This window comes from Anolis carolinensis, chromosome 6 (genome assembly GCF_035594765.1).
Source record: "Anolis carolinensis isolate JA03-04 chromosome 6, rAnoCar3.1.pri, whole genome shotgun sequence".
Lineage (NCBI taxonomy): Eukaryota > Metazoa > Chordata > Lepidosauria > Squamata > Dactyloidae > Anolis > Anolis carolinensis.
This window is the reverse complement of record NC_085846.1, coordinates 21,070,047-21,089,189: the sequence shown is the minus strand read 5'-3', so window position 1 is coordinate 21,089,189 and position 19,143 is coordinate 21,070,047. Positions and strand designations below refer to the sequence as shown.

The following is a 19,143-nucleotide window of genomic DNA, read 5'->3' as shown; positions in this document are numbered from 1 at the left end:
TGGATAATCCAGAATGTTGGATAAGCGAGTGTTGGATAAGTGAGAGTCTACTGTAATTACTACATAGCATTACTGCGCGTGGAACTACCTTTTCTGTCAAATTTGTTGTATAATATGATGTTTTGGTGCTTAATTTGTATAATGATTACCTAATTTGATGTTTAATCAGCTTTTCCTGAATCCCTTCTTATTATCCAATATATTTACTTATCCTGCTGGCCTGTTTATGTTGGATAAGTGAGAGTCTACTGTATATTGATAATCTTATATTATCTGCTCAGAACTGGATTATATGAGGCTCCTTCTACACAGCTGTATAAAATGCACACTGAAGTGGATTATATGGTAGTGTGGAGTCAAGATAATCCAGTGCAAAGCAGATAATATAAGATTCTAAATGGGTTATATAGCTGTGTGGAAGGGCCTTGAGTCTACACTGCCATATAATCCAGTGCAAATTAGATAATCTGTGGAAGAAGCCTGAGGCCTGAATTTGCCTGTCCCCTAACTGAAACCTGGCTGTCCCTTGGTTGCTAGGCAACGAAGTGGGCAGAGATTAGCCCTCTAAACTGGCAGCAATTGGATAAAAAAATTATTGCTCTCCCTCTAATTAGGACTTTATTTTTCTTTTCTTTTTGTTGTATCAACCCTGAGGCATGTGTGATGGGTTGTGTTGTCAAATTTCAAGGTTGGGGGGCCTGTAGTTTTGTTGCTTTGTCCACTGCCCTGATGCCATCACTCTTTTATATATATAGATTGGTTTAACCTCTGGTTTGCTAGTAAAGGTGAATTACAGTGTTGTGCAATAATGCATGTCTAAAACGTATGTCACCAACATAAAATGTTTGGAAAGCTCTAGTCTATAACAATCTCAAATATCCAATATGAATACTTTTTGCAGTTTTAGCAATTAGGCAGCTTTATATGCAACATATGAGCCACTATCGATTAGTAGCATGCAATGTAGGTTATCTATAAAGATGCTGAATGTAAGATCAATCTTATTTAAACCAAGCTGATTGCAAATAAAGTTAAAGGTAGCTTTATCTGGCCCTCTATTATCTATTATCATTAACTTCCCCTTCACATGATTTATTAGTTCCTCCTGCAGACTTACCTGGCAGCAAGTCCCAGCTCAGTGGGACTTGCTTTTTAGAAATGACTAGATTTCAGTCTTAATCCACTTGATAAGTGAACTGCATCCATTTGAGAAGTGAACTGATTAACTGATCACCATACCTTCATAAGCAAAAAATGTAATGGGAGTGAACTGCCTTCCCCCATTTTGAGACCTTGGGAGCATTCAGTCCCAAGAGTCCAATCTAGTTTAGAAAAAGAAAAAAGTCCTCAGAACTTTGTATGCATGTTTGAGTAGGAAGAAATTTGTTTACATTTTTTTTTGAGAAAGCCAAATTATAAAAGCCTTAAGTAAGCACCTCCATGGCACCTCAGATATGAGCTTACACTGGGTAACAATTTCCATAGATGGCATTAATTGCTCACTAAACATGTGATAATTTGAAGCTATTTGAATGACCTGGAGGTTGGATTAAGGCGAGTGGAGTTGTGTCCCTTAGCACTATTCTTGTCTGGCACGAGTCTGCCCATGTGAAGCAGGTGGACATAGCACTAAACGAAACATGCAGAATAATCACAGGATGCCTTAAACCGACACCTGTTGATAAACTTTACAAGTTAGCTGGCATTGCCCCTCCTGACATGGACGAGAAGTTGCTACTAATGGTGAGAGAAATAAGGTCGACCATTGTGAAAGCCACCCACTGCATGACTATCAGCCTCCTCCCACCGGACTCAAATCAAGGAAGGGCTTCATGAGAACCACCACTCCTCTTGATGTTCCTCCAGCAACAGCAAGTGTCCCTCTGGGCAGCTAAACCAGGCATTTCCAACTGGATGGCCCCCCATGAGGGTCTTCCTCTAGGGGCAAACCAAGAATGGGCAACTTGGAAATCCCAAAACAGCGGAGTAGGCAGATCAAAAGACAACTTGGCAAGGTGGCACTACCTGGAGGAATCCTCCACCTTGTGTGACTGTGGAGCTGAACAAACAACTCTGCATATGTATGCTTGCCCACAATGTCCTGCCTCATGTACGGAGGAGGAATTGTTTAAAGCTACGGACAATGCGGTCGCTGCTGCCCGCTTTTGGTCTAAAACTATTTAGCTGCTTTTGATTTCCTTTATTTCATCACTTTTAAATTTATTTATATGCAATGCTTTTGACACAAAATAAATAAAGAGCTGAATTGTGTTTCATAAGTCTGGTTTGCCAAAACTTTCATTTAAAATCAGGGCTGACAAATATGATACTGCAATTATCTTTGCTCTCAGATAAATTCCTTCCCTTTGTACTTCTGTTGGCCACTTTTCCCATCACATCAGACACTGAGTGATGGAGGTCCCACTGATCTCTTTTTCTTCATCTAAACTTGCATGCAGAATTATTGGATTTGGTGAGGATTCTTTAGTTTTCTTTGCTCTGAGGACTAAGAAGGTTGCCTTTCCTTCGTTTTTTGAATGTTGATGGGGTGGCACAGGATTCAGGGCATTAAGGTTGCTTATCACTTTCTATCCTCTAATGTCAATTTTAATGAGTTCATAATTCTTCGAATATCTACTATTTTTTTTTTATCATAATTGATGTTGCAGTACAGATTGCCCCTTTGTACAGATTGTTCTAGTGTATGGTTGGCAGTAATGTTAATGGGCCAAAAAGGGAATATCCATATCATCTAATCCTCTTTACTAATTGAAAATAGGAGGCAAGAGAACCTCTGCTTATAACTGGAAGCATGACAAGCACAACATGCCACAGTCCTTCAGGCTATGTTTTCATGCCAATAACCTTATCTTTGATACCATCTATTAAACAATGAGTGCCCTTGAAGTCTTGCACTTTTTCTGCAAGTGGTTGCATTTGCTTTAAACCTCTCACATAAATATTGCTACACCAAGTTGACATAATATAAACACAGGCTAACATAAAGTAAACAAAGAAAAGTCTGCTCTGCAGTATTCTGCTTTTTCAAAATAAACTCTCCCAGTCTCCTTTGTGCAGACTTGAATAAAATCATTGTGTGTGTTCTAATAGTTAAGATGTCAATGACCTTAGTTTCCTAGTCTTTAGATAAATCAACATTTGCATTTTTGCAATAAGAGTCTAAACTGGGATCTGATAAAGGCTAGGATTTCCTCACAAATCCAGGTACATCAGAAAAAGAAAGAAAGAAATGAAAATAGTTTTCATCTAATTTATTCCATTTTGGAATCACTGCTGTTTCAGAGCATATTTTCCTCAGAGCACTCTTTCTACTAGTACCAAACGGAGACACAAAGTAAAATAGGCCTTATTAGCAATACTGAAAAATCCTCTTCTTTCCAAAATGTATTATGTGGGCCTACAATTCATTGTGCTCCAAACAGTTACATAGTATTTTTGAACCTACAGTAGAGTCTCACTTATCCAACATAAACGGGCCGGCAGAATGTTGGATAAGCGAATATGTTGGATAATAAGGAGGCATTAAGGAAAAGCCTATTAAACATCAAATTAGGTTATGATTTTACAAATGAAGCACCAAAACATCATGTTAGACAACAAATTTGGCAGAAAAAGTAGTTCTATACGCAGTAATGTTCTGTAGTAATTACTGTATTTACGAATTTAGCACCAAAATATCACGATATATTGAAAACATTGACTACAAAAATGCGTTGGATAATCCAGAACGTTGGATAAGCGAGTGTTGGATAAGTGAGACTCTACTGTACTGTCTTAATTTCAATTGAATTAACATTCCTACATGAGATCTACAGCATCTACTTCAGTTTTCTAGGATGTCCTATTTTTCTCCTTCTCATATCACAAGGTAACTACAAGGTACATGGTATGATATTAAATCTGGAATTCTCTTGGCAACATAAGAACATGTCATTTTGGATTACACATGCATATTTTTCCTAAATCCATTGCTCAAGAATGTATCTAGTTAAAATATCATAGGTTGAGTCTACTCCAATGATGTACTCCAATAGGAAAGAGCAGAAAAATAAAAAAGGAACTGGTCTACTTCTAAGACCAATCAGGAAGACCAGTCTTTTTTTTTTAAAAAACAATCCGAATATTGTCTAACAAATCCTGGTTGTCTTCTCATTAATGACTAGTTAGTCTTGTATTGGTTTAGTTTGAATTCTGAAAGTGAGAGAAGAATGCTGCTGGTAAGGTAAGTGTTGGGAAAAGATTAGGATTGCTTTATACAAACACACCATCCATTTCCAATTGCTTCCCATTGTTCCCAAATAGCACAACTTTACAGTTGTAAGGGCATTTCTATCATCTTCTGACTGGGAGGAGGAGTATTTCAGTATGTCTCAAGTAACAGTTTTAGAAGACCATCACTGAAGCGCCAAGCACAAGTCAAACTGAAAACAAGGTGAATGTGTGGAGAGTTCTCTTTCAGTGGTTAACATGAGCCAAAATATGGATGCTTTCTCCTATATTGTGTACAAAACTCTTATTTCATTCTGTCAGCATGGAGAAAACCATGCTGACCCCATCTTCTGAATGTGGAGCCTTCTAGTTGCAAAAATAAGTTGCTGAGTTTCTTCAGGCAGAGATCTGCGAGAAGAAAATAAGGGCCTTTGTCTCTCTAGGCCCCTACGGACATTTCTGAGTTATAGTTTCTGCCTATCAGGAAAGGGAAGCAAAGTGAGGTTGAAAGTGTGTATTCGTGGAGCAAATGGTGCCCAAATATTGCTTGTTTTCTAGCTGGTTGGTTATTAATTGTGCATTGTTTCCATATTTATACTATAGGGATGTGGAGGAAATGTGCATAATATGAGAAAAGAAAGACCCAAAGAACAATGTTCAAATTTTAGTGTGGATTTGCATGTAAATGTGCTCACATAGTTACACTAACTAATATTGGAAACTAGAAATGAATCCGGTGGCACCTTTCAGACTAATTTATTCCACATCATCCTGGAACCTAGGTGGAACTTCTATATAAATTGAAAAATTGATAGCACATTGGTTTTTCCACTGCTAATACAAACAAGTACAGAAATACAGCACATAATTCTTAGCTCTAATAAACTGAATTGCTGAATTCTGATCGAACATTTGGGTTAAAGTCTTTAATCTTAATCTGAAAGCATATACTTGTCACAGTGTTATATTTGGCTATTAATAAAATGTTGATGATGTTTGTCTTTAAGTTGACTCCAACTTGCAGTCATCTTGGCAAGATTCTTTTAGAGGAGATTTTCCACTGTAGTCCTTAAAATGAATAATATATCTGTATGAATTCACTTTAGTTCTCTCCAAGGCTGGCTCTAGTCATCTCAATTAGTTTTGGACCCTGAAAGAAAAGATGCATACTCTGAGACAATATTCGTCAAAGGTTTCCCGGCTGATATCATTCAAGCATACCTGGGGGTTGGACTAGATGGCTCTTTTGGTTTCTTCCATTTCCATGATTTTGAGTGAATATTATTTTCTGGGCAGAAAATGCTGTAGTAGCAGAATCATTCTGTACAATATTTTTACATTGCTCAGGGGATTTTGTACAGAAAACAACAACTTTGTGCAAGAAAAAGATTTTTTTCTGCACAAAAAATATTAGTCATTCATCCATTATATTGAATTTATATTTTGCCTTTCTCTAAGGATTTTATGTGCAAAAATATACCTTTTGTGCATAAAAATATATCTAACCGTGCACATTCAATTCAGTTCAGCCTTTTCTTGTTCAAATACTGGTGTTTTTATCCTCAGCCTTTCTTATACATACACACACACACACACACATGGTTAAAGCACCCCAAATTCTGCCACTATAATCACAACCCATTTCTGTTTTTACAGCCTTTTCAGATTGTCAGTTCTGGGGGAAACCTATGTTATTTACTTATCCTTCATGAGAGTATACCTCTGCTGAAAAACATTCCTCATGGTTGTCAGCTTCACAGCATTTTGTCACCATGTCTAAGAATTCTTTGACCACAACTTGAAGTTGTTCATCTGTGATGGTGGGTTTGTGTTTAATTAAGTTGACAAGTAGCCTGCAATGAGAACAACAGCTAAAGCAAAACATAAATTGCAAGACAGTTTTCCAAGGGTGCATGTATACTGTAGAAGTAATGCAGTTTGCTGCCATTTTAACTGCTATGGCTAAATGCTAATAAAGACCATGGGAGATGTCATTTTACAAGGTCTTTAGCCTTCTCCACCAAAAAGTGTGATTGTCTCACCAAACTACAACTCCCATGAGTCCATAGCATTGAGCCATGGCAGTTAACGTGGCATCAAACCACATTAATTCTATTATGTAGGCACATTCCTAATCCATTGAAGCCAAAGGACGCTAAATCCTGATCAAAGAAAAACATTTTAATCAAATATATATTTGTTCAGGATGTGTGAAATGGATGTGTATTAAAAGAAATCCAACCCAGCAGTCATCTTATATTTAATCATTTGTTGCAAAATTGAATATAGAAAATGAAAAATAGGTAAAGCAGGTATCTTGGAAATAAGGCAGCAGTGGGATTGAGAAAGCAATCCACCAAGGGGGAAAAATGCTCCTATGAAAGGGCTTGCTGAAGGAATAGCAAGCAAGAGAGAACAAGATTTTAAATGGAAAGAAGAGATCAATAAGAATAAAAAAAAATTACATCTAATTAGAGAAAAATTCATTGACTTTGCAATTCCATTGGGAGATTTAAAACAATACAATTTTGCACCTATGAAGACTATCAAGGGATTTTTTTTGTTTCAGAAGTTCCTAAATATGTGAGGGAAAGAAAAACTGAACAAAAAAATGCCTCATTTTTTTTAAAAAAAGTATATAACAAAGTATATGCACTGGAAGCATGCCTATATACATATTATAGTCAATAAAATGTGGACATATTTGCATACATAAGAAAAAAATGCAAACATAAAACAGCACAGATTTCAGGCAGGAGAGACTGAAGCTGGAGAGAAATTCAGAAATAAACAAAACCTGATAATTTTGCACATATATTCTTGAGATGAGCAAGGAGAAAAGAATGGTAAATTACAGGTAGAAGACATGATTATGAATTGTAGAATTGGGATATATGTTGATTGACATAAATATTAAATAACCATTAAAATGCTAGGTTAAGTGCATTTTGTTTTTTACCTTTGTTGCTTTACTTGCTGATCTGTGTTGGCTAAGCAGAAATCTCCATGAAAGGCGAACAATTCAGGATCAAATGGGAGAGGAACATATTCTTCATCTATTCCTAAACCAATAAAGCACTCCTGACGATTAATGTAGGAGTCCTCACAGCACTGGCCAAACTTTCTGTTGATGGGATGCTCTTCATGTCGCTGACATATATCGCCTGCCACTAGATTTGTCTAGAGAGAGGAAATGGGCTAATTTGTGAAATACAAAATGATTGGAGTTCCACCTATAACATACATTAATTTTTTTGATCATATCTATGCAGATCATGTACAATTTCAAGTCATAGTTATTATATGATCCTAAATGGTTGCCAGCAAATAGTAGGACATATTTAATAGATTTCAATATTATAAATGAACAAACAGAGAAAAGATGAGTCCTAAAATAAAAATAAATATAGTAGAAATCTTACATGGCTTTACAGGGCATCCACATAGCTAGACCAATGCCAACATCCAATTTCCATGATTTTGTGTAAGAAACAATGAGTTCAGAAAGTATTGATAGTATGCTCTTCTGGATAGTATTAGACTTTTACTGTCTAAATAACTCCATGTATAGTTTGCTGGTTGACTTACATTCGAAGCAATAATTGCTACTGCATAATTTTGACTAATAGTTCTGCCTGTTTATAGAAGTCATATCTGGATGGAGCCATGTAAACTTTATTGATATCCAGGTAAGGATATGGTTGTATCCTTTAGTTTAAGTGAGATTATAGCAATGTGCTCAATGAAGGAAGGAATGTCATTGGAATCTCAGCCTTTCACTTCTACCCTACCACAGTTGTCCCTCTACATATGCAGTTTTGACATTTTGCAGACTTGATTATTCATAGATTTGTTTAAAATATTCTAGGAATCTTTTGGTCCTCCAGTGTGACTCTATGATCAACTTTGTCCAATTATGTCGAAGGATTTAGATATTACTAGTGTGATTACCATTATAGGGATGTCTAGGTCCTCCAATGCAATTCTGTGGTCAGTGGAAGTTGTTCATAAATGATATCATCACACTCACCAACTTTAGCATCCTGGGATGCTTCCAGCCTTTTTTGGGGCTGGAGCCCCATGCTGGCCATCACATGACATCGTATGACTTCTGGTGGAGGCTTTACCCCCAACTGTGGTGTAAGCATCCTTGGACGCTTTCCTCACAACACAGGAGGCTTCCCCGAAAGGCGACAATTCCCACGTGTGATGGGGTAAGCATAGCCACCTCTTTCTTTCTTCCATGAAGCCAGGTGAAGTGGGATGCTTCACCTAGCCTTCATGATAAGGTTGAAAGTCACCCTGGAGAAACTTGAAATTCTTAGAGAGGTGTTTTCCCCGAGAAAGTGGAGGGCTTTCTGTGGTATCTAAGGTTAGCTGGAAATGTTTGTCACTGTGTGGCAAGTCTTGAGTTGACCCAAAGTCGGGCCAACATATTTGCAAGAATATTTGTATGTCTAAAGAGAGAAAGGCAATTAATGTTGAGGAAACAATACTCACATATCTGTCAATACATATCTGTTTATAAGCCTCATCCTTCTTGCAGCATTTGGCAGCAGCATCTATGAATCCCTTGTTATATTCATAGAGCTCCTCAAAAGAGAGCTGTGGTGCTTTCTTGGCATAGCGGACAAGAAGCCTGCAACAACAATGTCTCCATGAATTATTGTTAGAGAAAAGTGTAAATCTTGACTGAGGTATATATATCAGTAGTTCCTAAGGAGTCTGAAGCATGGAGGACTGAACTCAGTTTTTTTTTTTGGAAAAAACCCCCCAAAGCTTGAGTTATCTTTAAGGCGTGGACTGGCGGGTGTATAGAAATGAAGAGTCTGCAGCTTCAGTATAAGAGGAGATGCCATTAGTGAAGTAAATTCACTATTAATTTTAGTGTGGACTTTAAAAATATTACTCAAGATGCTGCACTTCTTTTAGAAGTAATGTTCTGCACTTTGGGTAGCTGTTTTAAGATATAATTTGTTCAGTTTACTTTCAACCATATTAAGTCGATGTTGTTGTGGCAGGTATAATGTACACGGGAGATCATGCTAAAGACACTTCAGGGAAAGGTACACTTTTGATGGACTGTACGGTCAGTGACAAGAAGGTTCACCTGTGGTATCAGATGCCAAAACAAGCCATTTAATGTGATGGGGTAATATACCATTTAAGACCTGGTGCCTCTCTTCACAGTCACCTTTGAAACATCACAGTGTGGCCCACCTTCCTGGTCACTTCAGGACTGAGTAGGAATTTTCTCCCCATTTCCTAGTTGTTTTTGGCCCGGACTGAATCAGTCAAACTTTGATGATGGACTTATAGATGCATGTAAATGAACTACCATTTGCCAGGTAGTGGGGAATGGGGGTGGGTTTAAGAATTTGGTCTTGGCACCTTGTGGTGGAGACTATTCTGCCTTGGTCAGACCACACCTGGAATACTGTGTCCAATTCTGGGCCCCACAATTGAAGGAGATGTTGACAAGCTGGAAAGTGTCCAGAGGAGGGCGACTAAAATGATTAAGGGTCTGGAGAACAAGCCCTATGAGGAGCGGCTTAAAGAGTTGGACATGTTTAGCCTGCAGAAGAGAAGGCTGAGAGGAGACCTGATAGCCATGTACAAATACTGAATGTGAAGGAAAGTCACAGGGAGGAGGGAGCAAGCTTGTTTTCTGCCGCCCTGGAGACTAGGACGTGGAACAATGGCTTTAAACTACAGGAAAGGAGATTCCACCTGAATGTTAGGAAGAACTTCCTCACTGTGCGAGCTGTTCAGCAGTGGAACTCTCTGCCCCAGAGTGTGGTGGAGGCTCCTTCTTTGGATGCTTTTAAGCAGTGACTGGATGGCCATCTGTCGGGGATGCTTTGAATGTGATTTCCTGCTTCTTGGCAGGAGGTTGGACTGGATGGCCCACAAGGTCTCTTCCAACTCTATGATTCTATGATTCAGTGAAGGGATTCTGTAACCTAGGGGTGAGAAACATGTCCATGCGGAAGGCCAATCTGGAAATTTTGATCTCACTTTTAGGATCCTGGGACTTGGGTGAGGGTATCCTGGTACACTACATAATTAATGCAGTTTGACACCATTTTAACTGCTATGGATCCATGCTATGGAAACCAGGGTGTGATAGTTTTACAAGATTTTAGCCTTTTCTGTCAAAGAAATCTGATGCTCACTAAACTCCAAATCCCAGGATTCCATAGCATTGATCCATAGCAGTTAAAGTGGTGTCAAACTGCATTAATTCTGCAGTATAGATGCACCCTTAAACTAAAACGGACCAATGCACTGAACATCAATCCATATTCTGCAAGTTAGAATCTTAGGAGAAGAACAACATACTCATTGTGGAAGGCAGAATCGTCTGTTCTCTCACAGGTTTGTTTCATTGCTTCTAGGGTATCAGCAGTGTGCTTTTGGATGAACTCTTCCTGGAAAAAAGGGCGAAGGGGAATTGTTTTTAAATGTCTAAAATGAAAAAGAGCACCACCAGAAGACATGTAGACTTCTTTGGAGGATTTCTGAACAGTATTTCTTGAAAACGATATGATTGTTGCTGTTGTTGTGTGCTTTCAAGCTATTGTGGGCTTTTCAAATGGTTTTTTCTCCATTGACTTTCTCAGCAGCTGATAGAATAAGACTCTCTCAAGGTCAGTAGGTTTCATGGTCAATCAAAAATTCACTAAACCACCATGTCTTGCTGGCTCTGGTGATATGGATTAAGGTATAAATATTGTTTTTTGAATTTGATATAGACTGAAGAATAAAAAGAAGATCACAATATATACAGTATATTTTGGTGAGCAGTAAAATGAAAGTTACAGGAAACCAAAGAGAACAAACATGTAAGAAAATGTTATAGCTCATAGTCAAGCCTATGTTTTGTTTACGAAAAGTTCAATTACTTGCATTACTGGGAAGTTTGAGGAAGACTGTTGTCCGAAATCCTGCTCAGCTATTGCTAGTCGAAATATACAACAAAAATATTTGAGGACATGAGAGAATATTCTCAGTGGCTTTCCCCAGGCTGTAGAATGCCATTCTATAGGAGTGTTTGCTAGCTTTGGGATAGGTTAATTCATGCTGTGGTGGAAGTGCTCAGTGCAAATAGACTGAGATAGCAAGGTTGAATCAGATGTTATGCAAGAGGAAATGGGACATGGGATTGCCCTTTGAGACAGCCAAATTGTTTATTTTTGTTTCCTTGAAATAACTGTGGTAGTGATGATTAATGATTTGGATCACAATAGTGGCAAAACACCAACATCGTGCCCATCCTTTTATGAAAATAAAACAACCCACCCATTGGATGAGGCATTCCTTGGGCTTTTCAGTTTTGCAGCACTTTTCCAACAATTCTTCATACTCTTCGCCAAGCCTCAGAATCAGCTGTGCAGAAAATTCAGGGTGTCTCCTGGCATACTCATAAACAAGCCTACAACATAGGGGAAAAAATCATGAATGGACAAGAGCAGTAAAAGAAACAACACTAAATTACAACATGCACAATATCATTTCATTATTCCAATAAACTAAGAAGTCCTGCATGTTCTGTACTACAATAAGGTCATTATGTTCCTTCAGAGTCCCAGATTTTATAAAGTTATGCTAATGCTCCTTACCTAGCAAGTGTTCTGTGCTGTAAGCTTATTAATAGCTGGCGCTGAATTTATTCAGAATTATTTAATAATCTAATCAGGCACAGTCTTCACATATTCTCCCCATTTCTCTATGCTGTTAAATTTGAGTCCCATGGAATCTAGCACAACTTTTAGCTGGACTCTGTGGGCCTACGTTTCAGCAGTGTAGAGAATGGGAGCCCAGAGTGCCTTCCATAGGGGAATGCCATGCGCAATCCAGCAGATTGAAGGGGGAAAGGACGTGGGATGGCAGAAGATGGATCTCGATGGAAGGGAACAGAGTAAGATGGTTCCCTCCACTGTCCAACGCTGTCCTCCCCTTTTTCCTGTGCCTGTCTGATGAGGCCTAAATCTATATACAATCTATCCCATACTCTGCCAGGAGAGGGTTTTGATTCTCAGCATAGCGTGGACACTGGTCTTCCTTGTCCATGAACTCTCTGAGATCTGGAGACAAATCTGCTGGTTTTTCATCATTTTCCATACTCATAATACATGCATTTTGTTCCAAAAATGGCTTTTGGCAGCAGACTTCCAATTTAGAGGATAAAGTATCTTGATGGCTACAGATGTAGGATGTCACATTTGCCTATAGGAAAAAATAAAAGCAATTACATTAAATTTGTACTATGGGGAATCATAGATGTTCTTTGGAGATTTGTCAGAGTTTGTAAATATATTGCATCTATCTTCAAAAACATTGTATGTAGGCATATGCGGAGTAGATTGGAAATTCATCTCAAATGCTTAAGGGTCAAGCTGTAGGAAAATATTTTTTGCATATTTTAAAAAATATATCTAATGGCAGAACACATTTCATGAGGTTTAATAAATTAACAAGCAGGTGAAATCAGAAAAAATAACAGTTTGTACAGTGAAAGGAACTAATATCTTCCAACGGACTTGGAGTACTTCTCTGAGCACTAACTGATCATTTGTTTGCTGTAACTGAAATGAAATTCAATGTTTACCCTTTCAAGGAAGCATTCCAGTGTGTCACCTTTGCAGCACTTCTCTTGACTACGTGCAATGTCTTCAGCCAGTTTGTCAATGGTAAGAACTTCAGCCTTTGGAAACTTCTGGCTGAGCTGAACAAATTTTCTGGGAAGAAATCAAACGTGTTAGTAAAAGGCCTTGCATTTATTGTCAGACATATCAGACTCAGACAAACATTCATGCTTTTAACATGACAAATATCTGATGGCTTGCCCTTTTTGTGATTCCCTTCACTTTTTAAAATAAGCATTCACAATGGTTATAATTCTACAGCAATCTGGAAATGCTGCAAAATTCTGAGGACTCTTGGTTTTTCCTCTTTCATTCTTGAATGAGCAGATTTTTTCCAAGCCTTTATTAGTACACTGTATTTTAATGAAGTGAATGATTAAGACCTTTACTTTGTTCTAAAAAGTTTTTTCATTCCTTTCACTTGCTGAAAAAATAGCATAAACCTAAACCATTAGACATACAATGCCATGATAGCTCTTTTCCTAAAGGTCTTCAGGATATGACAGGAGTGCTTCTCCAGATGAATGGCTGTCAACAGTTCCTTTCTGATATTTGAGATCTGTTACAAAAATAAAATATAGTAAGACACATTATCAAAATTGTGGACTCGATGCAGACTCTAGAGTAATTCCACTATAGTCATAGATCTCCAAGCCCAACTAGTTACCTGCAGGCATTATCCACCTTGAATGATTACTATGAAATTTCTCTTTAAAAACAAGCATATTCAAGTATATTATCTTCTGATGCAGTCAGTTCTACTGACAAATAAATCTTTTTGTGTCCTGAAACTGCTATTTACTGTATTTGGCTTGATAAATCTTATGGTGGACTATCAAGCTGTGCAAAATTGTAAGATACAATCTAGATGAGAATACATTATAATACCTTTTCATCAAAACATGAAATTTGTTTGCCTTCCTGGCAGCGGTCTGTCAATGCATCCTTAAGGTCCTGAACAATAGTAAAGGGGATGAAAACACTTGTAAAAGGATTTCTTCTGGCAATTGCATAGAGATAGCTACAAAAAAAAAAAAAAAGGTTGCGTGCATTACTTTTAATTATAGTTTATCAGAACACAACTCCTCTTTTCTCCTAAGAGTTATCTATTTATTTATTTATTATTGCATGTATATCCCGCCCTTCTCACTCTGAAGGGAACTCAGAGCGGCCTTACAATAGACAACAATTTGATGCCATAGCAAACAAACATAATATAAAATAAACATAAGACATTAAAACATTAAAATATAAAATTAAAAACAATATAATTGTCAAGGTTGTTCCAGTTGTAAGTGCACATATTCCTGTGGCATATGTCCTTAGTGGGTTTATGTAAGAAAATTGTTGAATTGTTAGACAAACTCTTCCTTTCAAATATTTGGAGACTTGATCTCTTTTGCACTGAGCGTGTGGTCAGACTTTTTTTTATACCTATGAAGAGCAATGAGGAATATCACCAGCATTGAAGATATGACGGGGAGGGAAACCCCTCAAGAACCTTTGAAATATGTCTGTGATTATTAAAATATTGAATGATTATTGAAAAAGAATATGACTGAACTGGAACACCTTGGAGGAGAGTATTAATGGTTGTAATCCTAAAATGTTGCACTCCACATTCTGTTGCAGGAATTGTATTCTCAATATGCAACAGCTTTGTATTTGATAAATAGCTGATATAAGACTTCTAGCAAAGTTTGAGACATTTCATAACTTCCAGTTTTCACAAAAAGAAGTAATTGAAACTAATAGCAATGGATTGATTTACATACTGTCTCATTGCTTCAGTGGGATCTTCTTGAAAAGCTTTGCAGTGCTCTTCTGGTGTTAGTTCTTCAAAGGGAGGAAGGAATCCCAGGGTTGCATTTTTATGGGATATAAAACATTCTTTTCTTTCTTCATCGACTTTGCCACAGCATTCAGTAAATCCATATTTGTCATCAAGTCCTTGCTCATTGCAAATGTTATCAAAGAGAACAGTTTCCTAAAGATCAGAAACAGAGCATTGTTTCAGTTTATTAGTTATGTAGAAAAGTTTTACTGAGATTGCTGTAAGAATCCCAGGTCTGAAATGGACTCAGTTCATTCTGAAAGGACCCAAGGCTTACCCAAAGCATTTCCTACCCCAAAATGAAGTTAAAAGTGAAGAGGGAATACAGCTGTAATAACTAAAAGGCCATTCTCACTGCACTTGCTGCTGTCTGGAGAAGTATAGCCCTCAACTTGTTTCTACATAATAATGCTGTCACTTTGTTTTCCACTCTCAAATGATTTAAAGAGTTAATACATATAGTTCTCTGTGACAATAACAATCTAGCATGTGAACCATCTAGATATTTTTTAGTCTGCCAACATTTGCTAAGCAGATACAACTGATGGCTGATAAGTATGAGAAATCAGGGGGAGGGTGATAATTGAAAATTTAGCTATTTTGTGCATAAAACTAGTGAAATATCAAACAGGGTATTCATGAACCTAACCCATCAGAATAAATCCCAGACATGATGTACAAATCTAGCTCATAAAAGCTTACCAAGGGCTTTGCACATTCTGGATCTGCTTGATCACTGGGAATACATTTCTTTGAAAGTTCAGTAATACCATTTGTAATTTTCATCACCTCTTCATATGTGGCTCTTTGCACATTCTGCGCAATCAATGCACTAAAATAAAAGGATATAAGTAAGTGGACAGTTACCACTAGCGAACTGTGTCATATATGAATGCTGAAAACAAGCAATGATGTTCTTATTTAAGGTAGCAAAACTAAAGCTGAACAGAGTGGACTGCGAACATGCTGCTTTGGTATAAATGTAAGGCCAGTTACTACTGACCTAACAAATTTAGCACTTTGTTTAAATGCACTCACAGTTTACTTAGTATGATATCATTGTTATTCTCTGTAATCATTCTCCTGATGGCCCTCTCTCTCTCTCTCTCTCTCTCTCCCTCCCTCCCTCTCTGTAATTGTTTAGAATAAATCAATAAGAGTCATTTCCAGAAACATTGTCCTTTCTTAGACTTACAGATATGTGAATTCAGGAAATGGTCCTCCATGGGTGAGCAATGTAAATCTTTCTGCAAATAAGACAAGTAATTAAGTCATCAGTTAATGTAAAAAAGAAAAGAAAAGAGGAAAACAAGTTATTTGTGAGATAATGGTGTTGAGAATGACATAATCAAATGTCTGCTAAAATTAATAAGGTAAATGAAAGAGCCCACCACAAGTTGGTATATGCCTTTTGAGGACTAATTCATTTTGTTCAGTCCAACAAGGCAGAAAAGTGCTGTGGCTACACAAAGTTGAACCATGCATGTTTAGACATGCATTGTGATACACAAAGGGTCCCTTAATTAAATCTAGTTTGAGTAATTAAATAATTATTTTGATGAGAAAGATGGTCATTTCCTCATTTAAGTCAAGACACTCTCAATTACAAAACTCCCAATTATAAAAAAAGAAAGTGATCTCACATTTCTTCTTTAAGTAAAACCCTACTTGACTGTTGTGAAATTACCTTGTCAATTAGAGTGCACATGGAAGTGTGATGATCAGATTTGCCAGGCTAGACAACATACATGAAGTCCAAAATAAGCCTGGCACCCAAGACCTTGGATCTTAAGTACTAGAAGTCAGAGGGGCTCCAAATGTCTTAGCGTGACAATGGGATCTAATGTCCACAGGATTCCATGTGGACTATGGGAATTTACAAGAATATATAGCATATATCTTGGAATATATCTCTTGCAACCTAAAGGGCATATAATTTAATGTAGCAGATTCATTGCTCTGAATTTCTTTCCTGTTCTTATTGTTTCTCCAGTGTATACAGAACGCTTATTGAGATGATGTACCATCTTGAAATTGTCTCCAATATGAATGCTCTGCTTTCTTGAGAACCATTGCGTAAAATTTACAGAATCAATGTGGAGTTAAGAGAAGAAACAACAGCTGGCAGTATCACCTCTGCTTTCTCCTACTCTGTTCTTACTTTTAAAATACTGCAGCTATTTGACCAGGAGAACATCTAGGGCTGTAAAATATGTCTGATTTCCATACACACATGTCTGTTACCTCAGAAAACTCTTTAAGAATCTTGGTCTCACAAAATGGCCTTCTTTGCCTCTGATACAACTAGAGAGGTACCATATCATATATATTTATACCTACATTAATAGTCTTGAGGTGATGTCCTTATTAGATGGTCACTTTGCAAGTAGTGGGGGAGAAAAGTATCAGTACGGTCAATACCTATGTTACCCATTTGGAAGACAGATATCTGGAATTGCCACCTATACCTATACCATATATATATATATATATATATATATATATATATATATATATATAATATGGAATTGGAATGGGATACAGCTTTGCACAGCATCATAAAGCAGTCTTGCATGCAGTACCTTAGCTCTGACCATAGCATGTTTCGTTTATGATTGAATTACTAATTCTTTTTTTGCAGTGGGGAGGAATCATCTTACCTAATAATATCTGATGTCTTTCTGTCAAGGATTCTGCTTCAGCAAAATTTGCCCAGAAAAGGCAAAATATGCATGTTATCCGCTTCATGGTTCTAAACTGCTTTATTATGGGCTGGACTCTGTGAGGGAAAAAGAGCAATGGAGTGGATGAAGCTTTTATATCCTATACCCACATTCTCAGCTAATGAAAAGGCATTCTAAGTTAATGAAAAGCCTGTTAGATAACTCAGATAATAATTCACTTTGAAAATAATATTCACTCTGTTTGCTAGGAACACACATTTCTCCCCAAAATACTGCCAAACTTATTATTTAAAGAATGGGGGTAAACAGACTTTGGCCTTACCATGCTAAAAGAAAGGTTATTGATCCCCCCTTTTAAACAAATCTCATTTCTCACTCTTACTTCAGGCTATTATTTGTGTGATGAGTTAGGTTATGAAGAAGCTTAGCTGCTTTGTTATTCTGTAAATAGGATGAGTCAGTCTGCTTTTAGTACTTACAGACTGTAATGCCACTGAGTAGGAGGCAGAGAATTTTGTTTCAGACATAGACACACCAAAACCCATTTCTTCTCCTTCCTGCCCTCTCCTCCTGCTCTTTCTTTTTTATTTATATCCTGCTTTTTCTTTCTAAAAAGAAATTTAAATCTTCTTTCTTATTTTATATGAAAGATATAGAAACAACTGCACGGCTTCCCCATAACACTGCAATGATGTTAGAAGATCCTCTTGTATTTCCTATACAGGCAGTCCCCAAATTACGAACAAGATCGTTTCTGTAGGTCTGTTCTTAAATTCAATTTGTATGTGAGTTGGCAAAGGTACCATACACACACACACACACACACACACACACACACACATATATATATGGCATTGGATAGCATAGGGAAGAGTTAACGCCTCTGTGGTGTTTGGTTTGTTTTGCTGTTTGTACCCCTGTTCATAATTGGATTTTGAAAAAATTAGCTTGTTGTGTAAACAAGGGTAGGTGATAAAGCTTCAGTGGAGACACCTTTTCCCTATGTTAACTTTTTCAAGCATGAATTTCCTTCTGGGGAGTAGATTTCTCTCACTTCCTGTTGTCTCCCCCTGTTCATTTGTAAGTTGGATGTTTGTAACTCCGGGGCTGTCTGTCTTAGAAATTGGATAGCATTAGAATGGCCACTGAATTTTGATAGTAGCTGCAGCAGTGGCAATAGCACAGTAGAGTCTCGCTTATCCATTATCCAACCTTCACTTGTCCAACGTTCAGTTTTATCCAACACAGTTTGCCTTCCTCCTGGATCCACAGCTGTTTCTCTAGGCAGCAACGTGCAGCGGGCCAACATGCCCAACAACAACACAAGTGCAGCCACACTCCCAAACAAGTGGCAGATGTGTTGTAAAACATGATGCTTTGGTGCTTAATTTGTAAAATCATAACGTAATTTGACATTTAATAGGCTTTTCCTTAATCCCTCTTTATTATCCAACATTTTCGCTTATCCAACATTCTGCCGGCTCTACTGTATATAGATGTACCAAGTTTTGAAATACTACAAGAAAGCCAATTCAGATTCCAACCTGAAGAAATTGCCCTCCTCTGCTAGACACAGTTCTTTGTGACAGTAACTGCTTTGGGAGAAAGCTCAAGAAGGGAAAACAGAATAGTGGTGGACAGCAAAAAGGATTTAAAAACGAGCTTAAAGCTAACCAAAAAAAAATTGGCATAAACATTGAGAACTAGGAATCCCTGATCTTTAAGTATTCTAACTGGAGTTCAGCTA

General features: G+C 37.4%; 1 protein-coding gene across 1 annotated transcript; it reads right to left on the bottom strand.

Moving 5' to 3' along the window:
- Nucleotides 1–4,970: 4,970 nt before the first annotated feature.
- LOC100551552 (alpha-fetoprotein) lies at nucleotides 4,971–17,527 on the bottom strand. The gene is made up of 14 exons (XM_008116464.3): nucleotides 17,373–17,527; nucleotides 15,908–15,959; nucleotides 15,415–15,544; nucleotides 14,654–14,865; nucleotides 13,767–13,899; nucleotides 13,340–13,437; nucleotides 12,842–12,971; nucleotides 12,245–12,459; nucleotides 11,533–11,665; nucleotides 10,573–10,661; nucleotides 8,731–8,869; nucleotides 7,190–7,410; nucleotides 5,951–6,083; nucleotides 4,971–5,380 (listed from the first exon to the last, which is right to left on the bottom strand). The coding sequence occupies exons 1-14, from the start codon at nucleotides 17,458–17,460 to the stop codon at nucleotides 5,333–5,335; spliced, it is 1,821 nt and encodes a 606-aa protein (XP_008114671.1). The 5' UTR covers nucleotides 17,461–17,527; the 3' UTR covers nucleotides 4,971–5,332.
- Nucleotides 17,528–19,143: the final 1,616 nt, after the last annotated feature.